The following is a 15,917-nucleotide window of genomic DNA, read 5'->3' on the forward strand; positions in this document are numbered from 1 at the left end:
GCTGGGACGCACGCGCACTACGTGCTCCCGCCTTTTGACTGCGCCGGCGATACTTGGGAGAGAGTTGATGACGTCAGCGTTCTGGCTCCATGGCAGCTCGGCGGCGGCGGGGGACAGGCGGCAGCTGGGCGCGAGGTTTGGAGTGCATTGTGGGGGGCAGAAGGCTGGGGGGCGGGAAGTCGGAAAAGGAACGGTGCCCTCTGCTATAGCCCTTCCTACTTCCATCACCGCCTGAACCAGCGCTTGTCTTGGTACCGAACTTTGAAATTTTCTGTTCTCAAGAGCTTTTGGGATTACAGAACTGTGTATAACGGCTTGTTGACCTGTAACAACTAACTTAGTGCCAGCACTATCTTAAATACCTAATGTCATCCAGTTAAAAAAAATTAATTGTAAGGTGCATCATTGTTTTATGTACCACTAAGCAAGGAGAAACGCTTCCAATTAAAACATAATTCACTACTTATAAGTCATCCGCGGTAAAATGCATCCCAGTTTCAGAGATAATAAAATGCAACGCTTAGAACTGACTTACGATGAGATATCATACTCTGTGTATTGTGTTCTTACGTGCATAGGTCCACCCCACAAATTCGGTACTGTGTTGTCTTCCTCTGGATTTATCAGTTGGGGCAACTGAGGTACTAAGAGATGAAATAACTTCTACGCGATTAAACAGCTGAAAGAGACAGGGCTGGGCTCTAAGTTAGGCACAGACTCCAGAGCACTCTAGTAACCATTATCTCATACCACCTTAGGTAGTTTGAGGATAGATATTTGGGTGGTATTGGGGCACAAGTAAACGGAAGAGATAAGCAGGCTATGAGACTCATGCCTCAGGCCATGAGCTCACAAGGACCTCAAGGCTCCATTTTGCTTTGTTTAGTTTTATGTGGCTAGAATAGCAATTCAGGAACTCACACTGTTTTCAAGAACAGTGGTGTGGCAGTTATTATTTCTTTGTAAATTTACAAAACCACCTAAATCTATTTCTTTAAAAAGATGTTTTTTCAAAGGAGCATCATATTCAGTGTGTACTCTTTCTTTCTTTTGCTTCTTTGCCCATGCTTTTGCCCATTCTGTATCACTGAATGAAGCTGAAAGAGTTAATAATGGCAAAACAGCTACAGAAGACCCTCCACCTGCAAAGAAAATTCGAAAATGCCAGAAGATGAAAAAGGAGCCTGTGGCTGGAGGAAAGGCTGATAATGACAGGATGGAAAACAAGCAAGGTCAGCTTTCAGACATACATAGGCCAGGGAGCACCTGGGCCAGCAAGGGGTCGCTGGGAGGGGTGAGGGTCGGGGGGTGGTATCTTGTTTTTTCAACTCTTATTTCTTCCTTTCTTGAAGATATAATTAACTTTCTATCTTTTGGGCATACCACAGGACTAAACTACTTTCTCAAAATCTTCAGTTTCCTGTATCTGAGATGAACTGAGACCTGGGCAGATCAGGAGTGCTTGGGAAGGGCAAAGTTAATTATGACAGGTTTCTGTCTAACCATGACAGATAATTTTGATTCCCATACAAGTAGATGTGGTACATATCTGTCTTTCCTCAGAGTCTGTAAAGACCTTGCTGTTAAAGGGCAAAGCTCCAGTGGACCCAGAGTGCACAGCCAAGGTGGGGAAGGTGAGAGACTCCCATTGATTTCTCAGGGAGCAGTTGTTCGTTTGTTATTGGGATTCCTGTCTGGAACATTGCTAGTATCCATTTTAGGAATGCTCTGCAAAATATTACTAGTGATTAACTCTCTCCAAGGCTGAGTGACGGCAGGGGTGGGGTTTGGGGGTAATCATCAGGGTGATTTTTGGCATGGTTAACTTCCGGAGTCGTCATCAGCTTTCCACACCTCATTCTCTTTCTCAGTTAGAAAATTGTATCATTATCAATGTTCTAATGAGAAACTGCCCTGGTATGTATGGCATGAGTTACTGATGAATGGGAAAAGGATTTGAAGAATACAGAAGAAAGGCTTCCTCTGGAACAGGTTTCCTTTAACTGAGTTAGACTGATCTGTATTTCTGTAATTACAAAAAGGCAACATGTTTTCATCATAGGAATGACAGTTTATGTGTATAAGAACGTATTTTTGCATTTCTTTCCCTGGAAGATGCATGTTGGTAGAGTGGGAGAATACTACCTTGAGGCATAAGAAAATTTAGAGCCTCGCTTAGGATCTCATCAGGGCTGTGACTGTACAAATGTCACTTTTTTCCTTTTCTCTCTAGGCCCATGTATACTGTGAAGGAAATGATGTCTATGATGTCATGCTAAATCAGGTAAGGGAAGAAACAATTTTATTTATGGGAATTTCTTCTTGATAATTATTGTTGACAGTGTCCCAGTGCCCAAATCTTTAATTCTGAAGTCCCTTATATTAGCCCCTAGGAGTTCATACTCCCAAGTACTCAGCCCTAGTGCACTCTACCTGACTGATAGTGGAGTCCTCTATGAAAAGCAGATCTTTTAGCAGATTTTATGTCTTTTATTGAACCTATGAGCCCTCTGTTCATATCATTTTGCACATTTTCTGATAGGTTGTTGGTCTTTTTTCTTATGGGCTTTGAGGAACTTTACATAATGTGGAGGATAGTCCTTTGTCTATAATATAAATTGCTTATATATTTTCCAAATTTGTCATTTGCCTTTTGATTTTCCTTATGGTATACTTTTTGCCCTTACTGAAGTTTTACATTTTTATGTAGTTAAATTTATTTATTTTTTTAAATTTACTTTTTATTGAGGTAACATTGGTTTATAACATTATATAAATTTCACATGTACAACATTAGATTTCTACTTCTATAAGCACTACAGGGTGCTCACCACCGAAAATTTAGTTCCCATTTGTCACCATACAGTTCTCTATGCTCATCAGAGATATGGGCCTCTAATTTTCTTTTTTGTGTTGTCCTTGTCTGGTTTTGGTATCAGGGTAATGTTTTGTTTTGGGGGAGGTTTTTTAATTACTATTTCAGCCTCTTTACTAGGGTTTGGTCTATTCACATTTTCTATTTCTTTATGATTTAGTCTTGGAAGGTTGTATGATTCTAAGATTTGTCCATTTCTTCTAGGTTGTCCAGTTGTTGGCATATAGCTAGTCATAATATTCTTTTATAATCCCTTGTATTTCTGTGGTACTCATTGTTATTTCCCCTCTTTCGTTTCTGATTTTATCAGAGCCTTATCTCTTTTTCTTTCTGAGTCTAGCTAAAAGTTTGTCAATTTTGTTTATCTTTTCAAAGAACCAGCTGTTAGTTTCATTGATCTTTACTATTGTCTTTTTAGTCTCTATTTCATTTATTCCTACTCTGATCTTTATTATTTCCTTCCTTCTGCTGACTTTGGGGCTTCATTTGCTCTCTTTCTGGTTCCCTTAGGTGTGAGGTTAGATTGTTTATTCAGGATTTTTCTTGTTTCTTGAGGTAGGCCTGTATTGCTTTCAATTTCCCTTTTAATACCACTTTTGCTGCATCCCATAGATTTTGGTATGTCTTATTTTCATTTCATCTTTAGTATTTTTAATTTCTCCTTCGATTTCTTTGTTGACCCAATAGTTGTTCAGTAGCATGTTGTTCAGTCTCCACATATTGGTGATTTTTCCAGCTTTCTTCTTGTAGTTGATTTCTACATTGTTGTAGTAGTTTCACGTGATCAGAAAAGATTTTTGATACGATTTCAGTCTTCTTATATTTATTGAGACCTGTTTTGTACCTCAACATATCGATATGATCTATTTTTGAGAAAGTTCCTTGTGCACTTGAGAAGAATGTGTATTCTGCCGCACTTAGATACAGTGTTCTGTACAAATCGATCTGATCTAATGTTTCATTTAAGGCTGCTGTTCCCTTATTAACTTTCTATCTGGATGATCTATCCATTGATGTAATTTGGGTGTTAAAAGTCCCCAACTATTATTATGTTGCTGTCAGTTTCTTCCTTTAGGTCTGTTAATAATTGCTTTATATATTTTGGTGCTCCTGAATTAGGTGTACATGTATTGAAAAACTTGTCTTCTTAATGAATTGTCCCCTTTGTCATTATGTAATGTCCATCTTTGTCTCTTGTTAACTTTTTTTCTTGATGTGTATTTTGCCTGATGTGAGTATTAATTATACCCGCTTTCTTTTGGCTGCCATTTGCTTGGAGTATCATCTTCCATCCCTTCACTTTGAGCCTGTTTGTCTTTAGAGCTGAGCTGAGTCTCCTGGAGGCAGCATATAGGTGGATCTTATTTATTAATCCATCCAGCCACTCTGTGTCTTTTGTGGGGTTTTTTTGTTTGTTTGTTTTTTAATTAATTAATTTATTTTATTTTTTGGCCGCATTGGGTCTTTGTTGCTGCGCGCGGGCTTTCTCTAGTTGCAGCGAGTGGGGGCTACTCTTTGTTGCGGTGTGCAGGCTTCTCATTGTGGTGGCTTCTCTTGTGGAGCATGGGCTCTAGGCATGTGGGCTTCAGTAGTTGTGGCATGCGGGCTCAGTAGTTGTGGCTCATGGGCTCTAGAGCGCAGGCTCAGTAGTTGTGGTGCACGGGCTTAGTTGCTCTGCAGCATGTGGGATCTTCCCGGCCCAGGGCTCGAACCCGTGTCCCCTGCAGGCAGATTCTTAACCACTGCGCCACCAGGGAAGCCCCACTCTGTGTCTTCTGATTGGTGAAGTCAATACATTTACATTTAGGATGATTATTGATAGATGAAGACTTAGTATTGCCATTTCATCTTTTGTTTTCTGGTTGTTCTATATCTCCATTGTTTCTTTTTCCTTGTGTTTCTGTTTGCCAGTTTGGTTTGGTGGTTTTCTATGATGTCTTTCTCAGTTTCCTTGTTTTTAATGTATAGTGCCTCTGCTCTAGATTTATGCTCTGTGGTTATCATGAGGTTTGTATAAACGTCTCTTAGATAAAATAGTCCTTTTTCCGCTGATAGCATCTTCATTTGACTATATGGCTTTCATCCTCTTCCTCTTCCCCTTTTATGTATTTGTTGTCTCAAATTATCCCTTTTTATGTTGTAAATTTGTTACCAAATTGAAGTAGCTATAGTTGTTTTTTCTGCTTTTTTTCCCTTTAACCTTTATGCTATTTAAACCTATTCTGATAGAGTTGCAATTTTCTGATTCTGTTTATCACCTTACTCAAAGTTTTGTGTACCTTTGTCTTTTTCTTTCAAGTAGAAGAGCTCCTTTCAACATTTCTTGTGAAGTAGGTGTAGCGGTGATGAACTCTCAACTTTTGTTTGTTTGGGAAAGCCTTTTTTCTTCTTCATATCTGAATGATAACTTTGCTAGGTAGAGTATTCTTGGCTAACAGTTTTTATCTTTCAGTATTTTGAGAAAGTCATTCCACTCCTCTAGAGTTTCTTCTGAAAAATCTTCTGCTAGCCTAATGGGGATTCCTTTATAGGTAATCATACATTTTTCTCTGGCTGCCTTTAAAACTCTTCTTTTATCATCGACTTTTGACAGTCTTAATATAATGTGTCGTGGAGAAAACCTTTTTGTCTTAAGGGAATTAGATGCTCTCTTAGCTTCATGGAGTGGTCTATCAATTTTCTTGCCCAGGTTTGGGAAGTTCTCAGCTATTATTTCTTTCTGCTTGGTTCTTTTATAGTTTTAATCTCGTCAGAAAAGTATTCCTTCTGTTCATTAATTTTATTCCTGAGCTCATTGAACTGCCTTTCTGAGTTTTCTTTTAGCTCATTGAGCTTCTTCATGACAGTTATTTTGTATTCTCTATCAGTTAGATCACAATATTATATTCTGTGACTTTAAGTTTGGTTTCTGGAAAATTGTCATTTTCTTTTCATGATACACTGTAATTGTGGTTCTTCGTGGTGTTTGATGAGTTGTTCCTCTGCTAGTACGTCTGAAGTAGCAAACACCGCGCTCTTCTTTAGGTAAAGCTTTTTTTAAAATCTTGATTCTGAGGATTCAACAGGTTAGAAATTACAGGCCTTTCTTTTGTTTTCCAGTAGGTGGCGCTGTAACACAAGTTTTTGGTTTCTCATCGGACCTGCCTCTAGTTACATTTGATAGCACTTTCCACCCTCCACCACCTCTGTCAGGGGTCACCCGGTGCCCTCCTTATCACTGTTGTGCCTCCAAGGTCATTGGTGCTTTGCTGCTGCTGCTGTCACTGGCGTCACTACCTGGGGCACCAGGATGGCAGGAGCCTCCGTTCGTCTGGAATCTCCTAAGTCACAGGAAAAGGCGTGGGGAGCTGGGTCGCCAGTGCCTCTGAGTTGTCTGGTATTGTTGTGTTCAGCCGGGAGCTGCCACTGAGGGTGAAGGTGCAGGGGCCAGAGTCACGGGCCCTCCATGGCTCCCCTGTCACTGCTGCCCAGTTACCTGTGGCTGCCAGCACCACTGCAGCCAGGATGCCAGAGTCCTGTGCACCGCCTCACCTGCTGCTGCCAGGTTCTCTGGGGGCATGGAATCGCAGGCACCGCCTCCACTGTTGCCCTGGTTCCACCTCCTCTATGTGTCCCAGTCCACCCACCTTTAGATGTACAGATGTGTGGAATTCTCTGGCACCCTGGAGTGTAAGACAGAGGCACCTTTGTTGAGTTGTGGATTTTTTTACTGGTTGTAGATTGAAGGGGAGAGATGAAGGGAGCATCTTTTCTCCACCATGATGCTGATATCCAGTTTTTTTCTTTTTAATCTTTTTTCTCTTTGTTTATTTTTGTTGTTTTGTATAGGTACTACACATGCCTGGTTAATGTATTTCCTGAATATGTCTTCATATTTGAATTGATTGATCTATCATATGTACTTTTAACAGCTACCTAGTATTCTTTTATTACCACTTTTTTCAGTTAAAATATCATGAGCAGATAGAAAAGATCCTAAGGCCCCTTTTTGTTCTACCGTCTGCGACTTTATAATGTGAGCAGACAGGAGGTAGGGACAGGAAACACACTTAACAAAGAAGACTGCCTTGATGACCAGGGCTTGGCCTTACAGCACAAGCTGCTGTTCCTTATCATGGACTGCTCAGTCTCTTCACTCAGAGTAAGTTACTCACAGGATACCGCTTTTTAGATACTAGTCACATTTTCTCTGAATGTCTCCAGCTCAGGTCACGTTAGGTACGGGGCAGATGTGGCAGTGGTTTCTGCCTGTCCTCCCTCCCCTCCTAACATCCTGCTCTCAGCTCATTGTCAGATTGCTGCAGCTGACAAACCAGAGCTGTAAGTGGAACTATTGAAGAATAAGTTGTCTAAACAAACAAGCATAATAGTTACAGATCTTTGGGGCATCAAAATTGTTTTCACTTGGAAAATAATTATTGGGAATGGATTGGGAGCTGGAAAATACATATGGCCTCGGAAACATCTATGGAGGGAAGTGATGATATTTGAGGTTGGGTAGAGGTTTTAGGAAGCATCCAGCCTTTAATTCCTAGGAACTCAAAAAGTTTAATATAGAAACCCTTTTCCTCCTTACTTATATCCTTACTCTTACATGAACCTGATTTTCTTGTCCCTTGCTGTCCTTTCCTCATGGCAATTACTGGTACCTCTGACCAAGGAAGAATCATTAGTTTATGTAGCTTCCATTTGCAAACTTCTGTCCTTTTATGTTCATATTTCTATCATCGTAGACCAATCTCCAGTTCAACAACAACAAGTATTATCTGATCCAGCTGTTAGAAGATGATGCACAGAGGAACTTCAGTGTTTGGATGAGATGGGGCCGAGGTAATGACTTTTATTGTGGATTTTATGAATTCAGAAAGCCAAAAGCAACTGAGTAGCCAAAGGATCCTCTGGGTTTAAATTGGTGAAGTAGAGTTTCTATAACCTGTCAGAGGCTTAGGAATCAAACTGTGCTGCTTGAAATTGGGGAGTGGCCAGCATCCCCATTTGCAAGTTCTCATCGGAAAGACTACTAGCAGCCTGTTGAGGCCGAGAACTCTCCTGCAGCTGGGCTGCTCGTGCTCTTCAGAGGCAACAGGATCAGTTCCCTAAGCCCTTCCACCTTTTCCTTCTTCCCTTCCTGCCCATTTGTCAGATGCTAAGTGGGAAACCTTAGAGAGCTGGCTTGTTGCTATCAGAGAACTGTTCTTGGGTTGGGGGCAGAGAACCATCTTACATGTGGCATTTACTTTGCAGTTGGAAAAATGGGGCAGCACAGCTTGGCGGCTTGTTCTGGGGACCTCAACAAGGCCAAGGAAATCTTTCAAAAGAAGTGAGTGCTAAGAAATGAGTCCAAAAAAATATCCTTCTTCTTGGATATCTCTTAAGAATTTTATAGTAAGTGTGATTTGGCCTAAATGATAATGTCTTTCCACTGTGACACTGTATGATCAGAACACCAGATTGCATCCTTAGTTAAGTGATTAAATCACCTGGAACCGTGAAATTGACTAAAAAGAGAAGAAGCTAATATATTCAGCACATGACCAACAATTTAGGAAATTTGGGGAAAATGAGATGAGACTATTCAGCTACAGTTTGAAAAATTATTTTACTATGATATGAAAAACTTTCTGGAGTCTCTGGGAATGTTTCTTTCAGAGAAAAGGATTGGATAGGGATCTTTTGTCTTAAATCTCAATGACTTTTGTGATGTTTGGGGCCTTTGGGAAGCTCAAGTGTCCTCTTTTCCCATTTTTTTGGTTCCCTTTGTCTCTAGAGCTTTTCTGTCCATTCAGGGTCCTAATTCAGAATCCAGATTTATGGAAAATTGATGTCGCAGGAAATAAAAAGTTTGAAGATGTTCTTAGGAAATAATTGTAAGCCCATCCCTAGTAGTAGACCCTTGTTTGTAAGATTTTCTCACTACCTTGAACTTTACAGATTCCTTGACAAAACAAAAAATAATTGGGAGGATCGTGAGAAGTTTGAGAAGGTGCCTGGAAAATATGATATGCTACAAATGGACTATACCACCAATACTCAGGTAAACTCTGACTATATGTTTAGGGAAGAACTGTTTCCTCTTAACCAGGGTGAAGTCTAGCAGAGTGACTTAGATGAGGTCCTAGTCTCTGTTATGTACTAAGGTTCTTATAAAATCTTAGGTCCTGTTTCCAGAAGTTTAATATTATGAATCAAGAGAGGAGTAATAAATAGTCAAACGGATAAAACTACATTTAAAGTTGCCTTCACTTCTAGTTATATACCACAGTTTAAAAAAAAATTTAATTTTGAATGCTGAGTTATAACCAGGATGCTAAAAGGATCTGTCCTGAAAACTGTCACATATCTGAAAAATGGAAAACCAGTCTTTTTAAGGTGAGAAGATTTGAGATACAATAGCTTCTTTACATACTTAATGACATCATATCTGGAGGGCCTTTTAGACTTACTCTGAGTCTTTAACTATGGGAAGCAGAGGTAGGACTAGAAGGTGGAAGTCACACTGAGTACAACTAGGTTAATAATGGAATGGGCCTGTGTTCAAGCAGAGGCCGATGTTGACCTGGCAGGAATATTGTAGAGCCAGTCCTTGCAGGGAGCATAAAATAGATCCTTTCAGATTTTATGACTTTTTTTTTTTTGCTGTAGAGTGAAGAGGAAACAAATAAAGGTGAATCTCTCAAATCCCGCTTGAAACCAGAGTCACAGCTAGATCTTCGTGTACAGGAGCTGATGAAGTTGATCTGTAATGTCCAGGCCATGGAAGAGATGATGGTAGAAATGAAATATGATACCAAGAAAGCCCCACTTGGTAGGACTTCAGATTCAATCCTACATTCTCACTTCATATTCTAGTTCCTTTACCAGGATATTTTATCACCATCATGATTTAAAGCTTGCTGATATTACTGAACAAAGAAAGACAGATTTGGGGTGAGAGGTTGCGTGGGGGGAGGAAGAACAAAGTTGAAAGGTGAGAGTCTTTGTTGGGCAGGGACACAAATACAGTTTACAGGCTTGGGACCCTAGTTGTGGAGTCTGATCTCTGGCTGGGTCTGCAGGGAAGCTGACAGTGGCACAAATCAAGGCAGGTTACCAGTCTCTTAAGAAGATTGAGGATTGTATTCGGGCTGGCCAGCATGGACGAGCTCTCGTGGAAGCATGCAATGAATTCTACACCAGAATACCACATGACTTTGGGTAAGGCCTGTGCTGTTACTTCATTTTGGTCTTCTGCCCAGCCATATCCCCTACATCACTCAGCAGCAACTATAATCTTTTAATTTTTCATTTCTAAGGAAATGATCATCTTGAATAACTGTAGAGCGAAAATGATTTATAGATAGCCTATTTAATCAGCTTATGAGTATGGGATGTGATCTCCTGGCCTGATTGAGTACAACCATATTCTCTGACAAAGTGGAAGTTACTAACTCAAGAGAGAGTGGGGTCTAGCTATCCAACCAACATGTGAACCACCTTCAGGCATATCACCCTGTTTCCTATTCTTTAAGGTGACAGTAACACACTAACACCATTTCTGTGAACTCAAAGGATATTAAGTATATAAAAATATATTTTATCTTTGTTGATTCTGCATTCTGGTGCTTCCTTTATTTTTATTCCTCTATTGCTTTATAGAAGCCTGTGACCTAGAAATAACCCCAAGTGGTCAATAGGTATATTTCTGCCTCTAGATAGGACTTCATCCAAACTATTCCTTATTGATGTCAATACATCTTATTTTTATTTTATTTTTTTAATTTTTATTTATTTATTTTTTTCGGTACGCGGGCCTCTCACTGTTGTGGCCTCTCCCGTTGCGGAGCACAGGCTCCGGATGCGCAGGCTCAGCGGCCATGGCTCACGGGCCCAGCCACTCCGCGGCATGTGGGATCTTCCCAGACAGGAGCACGAACCCGCGTCCCCTGCATTGGCAGGCGGACTCTCAACCATTTCGCCACCAGGGAAGCCCCATCTTATTTTTAAAAAGTTCCCATAAAAAGGAATTTTAACTCTAGTCCCAAATGTCAAAATCTATATAGTTCGTTCATTTTATCCTACTCAGAGTATATGCATAATATCTCTTTATATATTTGGAAGTTAAAATCTCTTACAGATCTCTATCAAATGGAAAACCCCAGTTTCTTATACCTGTTTTCTAAAGGACCTATCTTTAGTCTGTTATTTTTAGTCATGTGTCTTTTGGCCACACATCAGAGAACTAATTATTGGTTATATCTCTGTCCTAGACTCCGTACCCCTCCATTAATCCGGACAGAGAAAGAGCTGTCAGACAAAGTACAGCTACTAGAGGTGAGATATGTGTGCATTGGGAAGTATTACATCTCTTGCCCCAGGTTCCTCCCACACTGATTTTCTGTCTCATCTTGTCAGGCTTTGGGAGACATTGAAATTGCCATTAAACTGGTGAGGACAGAACTGCAAAGCCCAGAACACCCACTGGACCAACACTATAGAAAACTACATTGTGCTTTGCACCCTTTAGACCATGAGAGTTATGAGTTCAAAGTAAGAAAAATGATCATTTTCATAACAAAATAAATGATCCACGCTTCCCCATCCCCCTGTTCTCTGACTACTTCTGGTTAAGAGAAAACTTCAGGGCAGAACTTCTATTTACTAGGAATTGGGAAGGTAGGGCTCTTTCTAGCTGCCCTTGTGAGACCATTTGGGCCAATTTACACCAGAAGCCCTGAGGTTCTTCAGCTCACCATGGTCTCTTATAGAGTCCGCATCAGCCATTTCTTTCATTCTTCTTCACAGGTGATTTCCCAGTACCTACAGTCTACGCATGCTCCCACACACAGTGACTATACCATGACCTTGCTGGATGTTTTTGAAGTAGAGAAGGAGGGTGAGAAAGAAGCCTTCAGAGAGGACCTTCATAACAGGTCTCCATTTAGCTTTGGGTTTGGGAAGACATTCCCTTGCCTGAAGCGCAGTTACGGAACTTATAGAGAAGGATAGCAGAGACAGCTCTTGGTGTTTTTTACGCTTATGGCCTATGTTTGCAGGAGAGCAAGAGAGAGTACAATATTGGCTTTTCTGTAGGATGCTGCTGTGGCATGGTTCCAGGCTGAGTAACTGGGTGGGAATCCTGAGCCACGGGCTTCGAATCGCCCCACCTGAGGCTCCCATCACAGGTTACATGGTGAGTAGAAACTGAACCCTGGAGGTAGGTACAAGGGAGAAGAATACAATTTTCTCAGTCCTTTCCCCTCTCCTTTCTTTTTTTTCCTAGATTAGGTGGTGGCCTGGCATTGACTGACCTTCCTTTCTTAAATTCCTAAGGATATCCCTCCTTTCTCCCCAGAAAGCAGAGATTCATTGATGCTTCTGCCTTCTCTTGGAACAGAATTGTGAGGGGAAATGGAGAAGGGTCTATATTGTATTTAAGATAATAGAACACAGGGTCAGTGGTATGAGCCTCCCTTCTAACACAATGGGTTAGGCAGTTGACCTTGTTTTTTTTTTTTATTTATATGTTTCAGTTTGGAAAAGGAATCTACTTTGCTGACATGTCTTCCAAGAGTGCCAATTACTGCTTTGCCACTCGCCTAAAGGATACTGGACTGCTGCTCCTGTCAGAGGTAAGGCAGGAACACATCCGTGATTTCTAGTTTATTATTAGTTCCTATTTTTCCAAAGAGAAAAGTTCAGCCACAGAACCAAGAGGTTCACCTGGGAGAACCTGAGAGGGAAGCCAAGTGCAATTTCCACTGGATTCGATTCTGCTGGAGTAGGAGAAGAAAGTACTGATGGAGTTTTCTGTTTGGCTTTAGAGCCATTCATTTCAGTAGGATGTGGTCATTTAAAGATCCTTTTCTTTGCAGGTAGCTCTAGGTCAGTGTAATGAGCTACTAGGAGCCAATCCCGAGGCAGAAGGATTACTTCAGGGCAAACACAGCACCAAGGGGCTAGGCAAGATGGCTCCCAGTCCTACGTGCGCCATCACCTTGTGAGTACTCAGAACCTGGAGGGTCAGAAAACTCCTTTTGGCCAGATAAGCCTCTCTACTTTCTCTGTTCAAACTTCTGAACCAGAGGCAGATGTTGACACACATTCTTCCATTTGGCAGGAATGGGAGTACAGTGCCCTTAGGACCAGCAAGTGACACAGGAGTTCTGAATCCAGAGGGTTATACCCTCAACTACAACGAATTTATTGTCTATAACCCCAACCAGGTCCATATGCGATACCTTCTAAAGGTTCGGTTTAATTTCCTGCAGCTGTGGTGAATGTTGATATTAAACAAACCAGAGAAAATATGATCTTCAAGCAAGAAAACAGGCAACGTTGTACTTTCGATTTTCTCATATTTTCTGTAATAAAGACAGTACAAATCTTCCACTGGCTTCTTTGGGCTTTACTTCTGCAAGCACATATTTCTTCTGATGTTAGTGTATCTTTATTTCCAGGACAGAAAATACAGCTTCTCTGCATATGCCACAGCTAGCTGAAGGTTACTCAGGATCCTGTTCTGTTCTTTCACAGCAGAATAGCCTCTGGGCATTGAGGGAGACTAATGGAGGTTAATGTTTTTCTCCATTTAATATAGTTTTTCTGCAAACTGGAGTTTGTTGGGTAGTATTATAGGAAGGGTAGAGGCAGCAAAGACTGAATTGTTTCCCATACAAATCTTCTCACTTGCCTTTTTCCCCTGTTTACCACCTGCAGACCAGGTCTCCCACCACTTAGCATCCTAGGTCTCAGCAGATGTCCAAAATTTTGGGTAGCACTTGGAGGACTGTCACTAAGCCTAAATATATCTCAGGGAGGAAGGGAGAGAAGGAGAATGATTTAATGTACCCCACTCCATCTAAGAAGTACTAAAGTCTAAAACAGATCCAGAGACTTCTTGACTATTTGTAAACACATGCAACACAGATAAACACACACATACAACATACTTCCTTAGTAACAATGAAGGTTATTTAAATGAAAACAATAGTTTGTAACTTTTTAGAGACCAGATTACCAATATCTATCAAAAATTTTAAATGTACACACCCTTTGACCTAAAAATTACAGATGTACATGTTTACATAGATGATGTCACTGCAGAATTGTTATATGCAAAAAAACCCATAAATAAGGAACTAGTTAAATATATTCTCTCATTGAAGTAGTATGCTGCTGTTAAAACTAGACTATACACTTCAAAAAAATGTAAGAGAAGGGAATACTTCCCAACTCATTTATAAGGCAGTATAAAACTAAACCCAGACAAAGATATCACAAGAAAATTATAGACCAGTATCCTGTAAGAATGTAGATACAGGTGCAGTGGTTAATAATCCACCTGCCAATGCAGGAGTCACAGGTTCAAGCCCTGATCCAGGAAGATCCCATATGCTGCAGGGCAACTAAGCCCGTGAGCCACAACTGCTGAGCCCGTGTGCCGCAACTACTGAAGCCCACGCGCCTAGAGCCCATGCTTCGCAACAAGAAGCCACTGCCATGAGAAGCCTGCGCACTACAACGAAGAGCAGCCCCTGCTCGCCACAACTAGAGAAAGCCCGCGTGCAGCAATGAAGGCCCAACACAGCCAAAAATAAATGCATTTATTAAAAAAGAAAAAAGAATGTAGATACAGGGACTTCCCTGGTGATCGAGTAGTCAAGAATCCACCTTCCAATGCAGGGGACATGGGTTCGATCCCTGGGTGAGGAACTAAGATCCCGCATGCTGCGGGGCAACTAAACCTGCGTGCCGCAACTAGAGAGCCTGAACGCTGCAACTACTGAGCCCGTGCACTCTGGAGCTCGTGCGCCACAACTAGAGAAGCCCGCATGCTGCAACTAGAGAGAGAAGCCCACAATGAAGAGCCCACATGCTGCAATGAAGACCCAGCTCAGCAAAAAAAAAGAATGTAGATACAAAAATAAAATACTATCAAGCCTAAACCAGCAAACCATAAAAAAGGATTATACAGCATGACCAAATGAGATTTATTGCAGAAATGCAAGGTTGGTTCAACATACGAAAATCAACCAAAATTGATGGTTGTGACTTTTGCCAAATGTAGGGCAAAAGTCACATGACCATCTCATTAGATGCAGAAAAAGCAATTGGCAAAATTCAACACCCTTTCACGATAAACATTCAACAAACTAAGAATGGAAAGAACCTTCTTCAACCTAATAAAGGATGTCTATGAAAAACCGCAAGAAGACTGAAAGTTTTTCCCCAAAGATCAGGAACAAGACCAGGATATCTGCTCTCACCACTTCCATTCAGCATTGTACTGGATTCTGGGCACAGTAATTAGATAAGGAATAGAGGGGAAAAGGCATCCATATTGAAAAGGAAGAGGAAAAACTATATTGGCAGATTACATGATCTAATATATATATAGATTAGATTACATGATGTAATATATATATATAGATTAGATTACATGATGTAATATATATATATAGATTAGATTACATGATCTAATACATACATATTAGATTACATGATCTAATATGTATATAAAGCCCTAAACAATACATACAAAAGGAAATTAGAGATAATAAGTTCAACAAGGTTGTGGGATACAAGATCAATATACAAAAATCAGTTGTATTTCTATACACTAGCAATGAATAGTCTGAAAAGGAAATTAAAATCCCTTTATAATAGCATCAAAAAAATTAGGAGTAGATTTAAATCACAAAACTTGTACACTGAAAATGACAATACATTATTGAAAGAAATTTAAGAAGACCCAAATAGGTGGAAGTACACTGTGTTCATGGATTGGAAAATTTAATATATCTAAGATGGCAATACTCCCCAAAGTGATCTACAGATTCAGCGCAATTCTGGTCAAAATTCCAATAGCTTTTTTGCACAAGTGAACAGGACAAACCTAAAATTCATATGAGATTGCAAAGTGATCTTGAATAGCCAAAACAATCTTGAAAAAGTTGGAGGACTCACTTTCTGATTTCAAAACTTACTACAAAGCTGTAGTAATCAAGAAAGTGTGGTACTGGCATAAAGATGATATATAGATCAATAAAATTGGAGAGTTGTG

General features: G+C 40.4%; 1 protein-coding gene across 3 annotated transcripts; it reads left to right on the plus strand.

The window, feature by feature from the left end:
• The first annotated feature begins 38 nt into the window (after positions 1-38).
• On the plus strand, positions 39-13,241 carry PARP2 (poly(ADP-ribose) polymerase 2). 3 transcript variants are annotated; one of them, XM_032624523.1, is made up of 16 exons: positions 39-135; positions 1,098-1,232; positions 1,564-1,634; positions 2,234-2,284; positions 7,609-7,705; positions 8,120-8,195; positions 8,807-8,909; positions 9,518-9,680; positions 9,931-10,069; positions 11,122-11,185; positions 11,267-11,401; positions 11,657-11,784; positions 11,945-12,044; positions 12,385-12,483; positions 12,727-12,851; positions 12,972-13,241. In XM_032624523.1, the coding sequence occupies exons 1-16, from the start codon at positions 90-92 to the stop codon at positions 13,129-13,131; spliced, it is 1,692 nt and encodes a 563-aa protein (XP_032480414.1). In that variant the 5' UTR covers positions 39-89; the 3' UTR covers positions 13,132-13,241. The 3 variants fall into 3 exon arrangements, with proteins under 3 accessions (XP_032480414.1, XP_032480415.1, XP_032480416.1); XM_032624525.1 differs by having other exon boundaries at positions 118-251; XM_032624524.1 differs by lacking the exon at positions 11,267-11,401.
• The last annotated feature ends 2,676 nt before the right edge of the window (positions 13,242-15,917 follow it).

The sequence above is a fragment of the Phocoena sinus genome, chromosome 2 (assembly GCF_008692025.1).
Source record: "Phocoena sinus isolate mPhoSin1 chromosome 2, mPhoSin1.pri, whole genome shotgun sequence".
NCBI classification, from domain to species: Eukaryota; Metazoa; Chordata; class Mammalia; order Artiodactyla; family Phocoenidae; genus Phocoena; species Phocoena sinus.

What these genes read in the sequence shown, in the direction of transcription:
- PARP2 (XM_032624523.1), top strand. Translation starts at nt 90, where the DNA reads ATGGCAGCTCGGCGGCGGCGGGGGACAGGCGGCAGCTGGGCGCGAG. An exon ending in ATGAGAGTTATGAGTTCAAA is followed by an intron (nt 11,402 to 11,656) that starts GTAAGAAAAATG and finishes TCTTCTTCACAG; the next exon opens with GTGATTTCCCAGTACCTACA. An exon ending in GACTGCTGCTCCTGTCAGAG is followed by an intron (nt 12,484 to 12,726) that starts GTAAGGCAGGAA and finishes TTTTCTTTGCAG; the next exon opens with GTAGCTCTAGGTCAGTGTAA.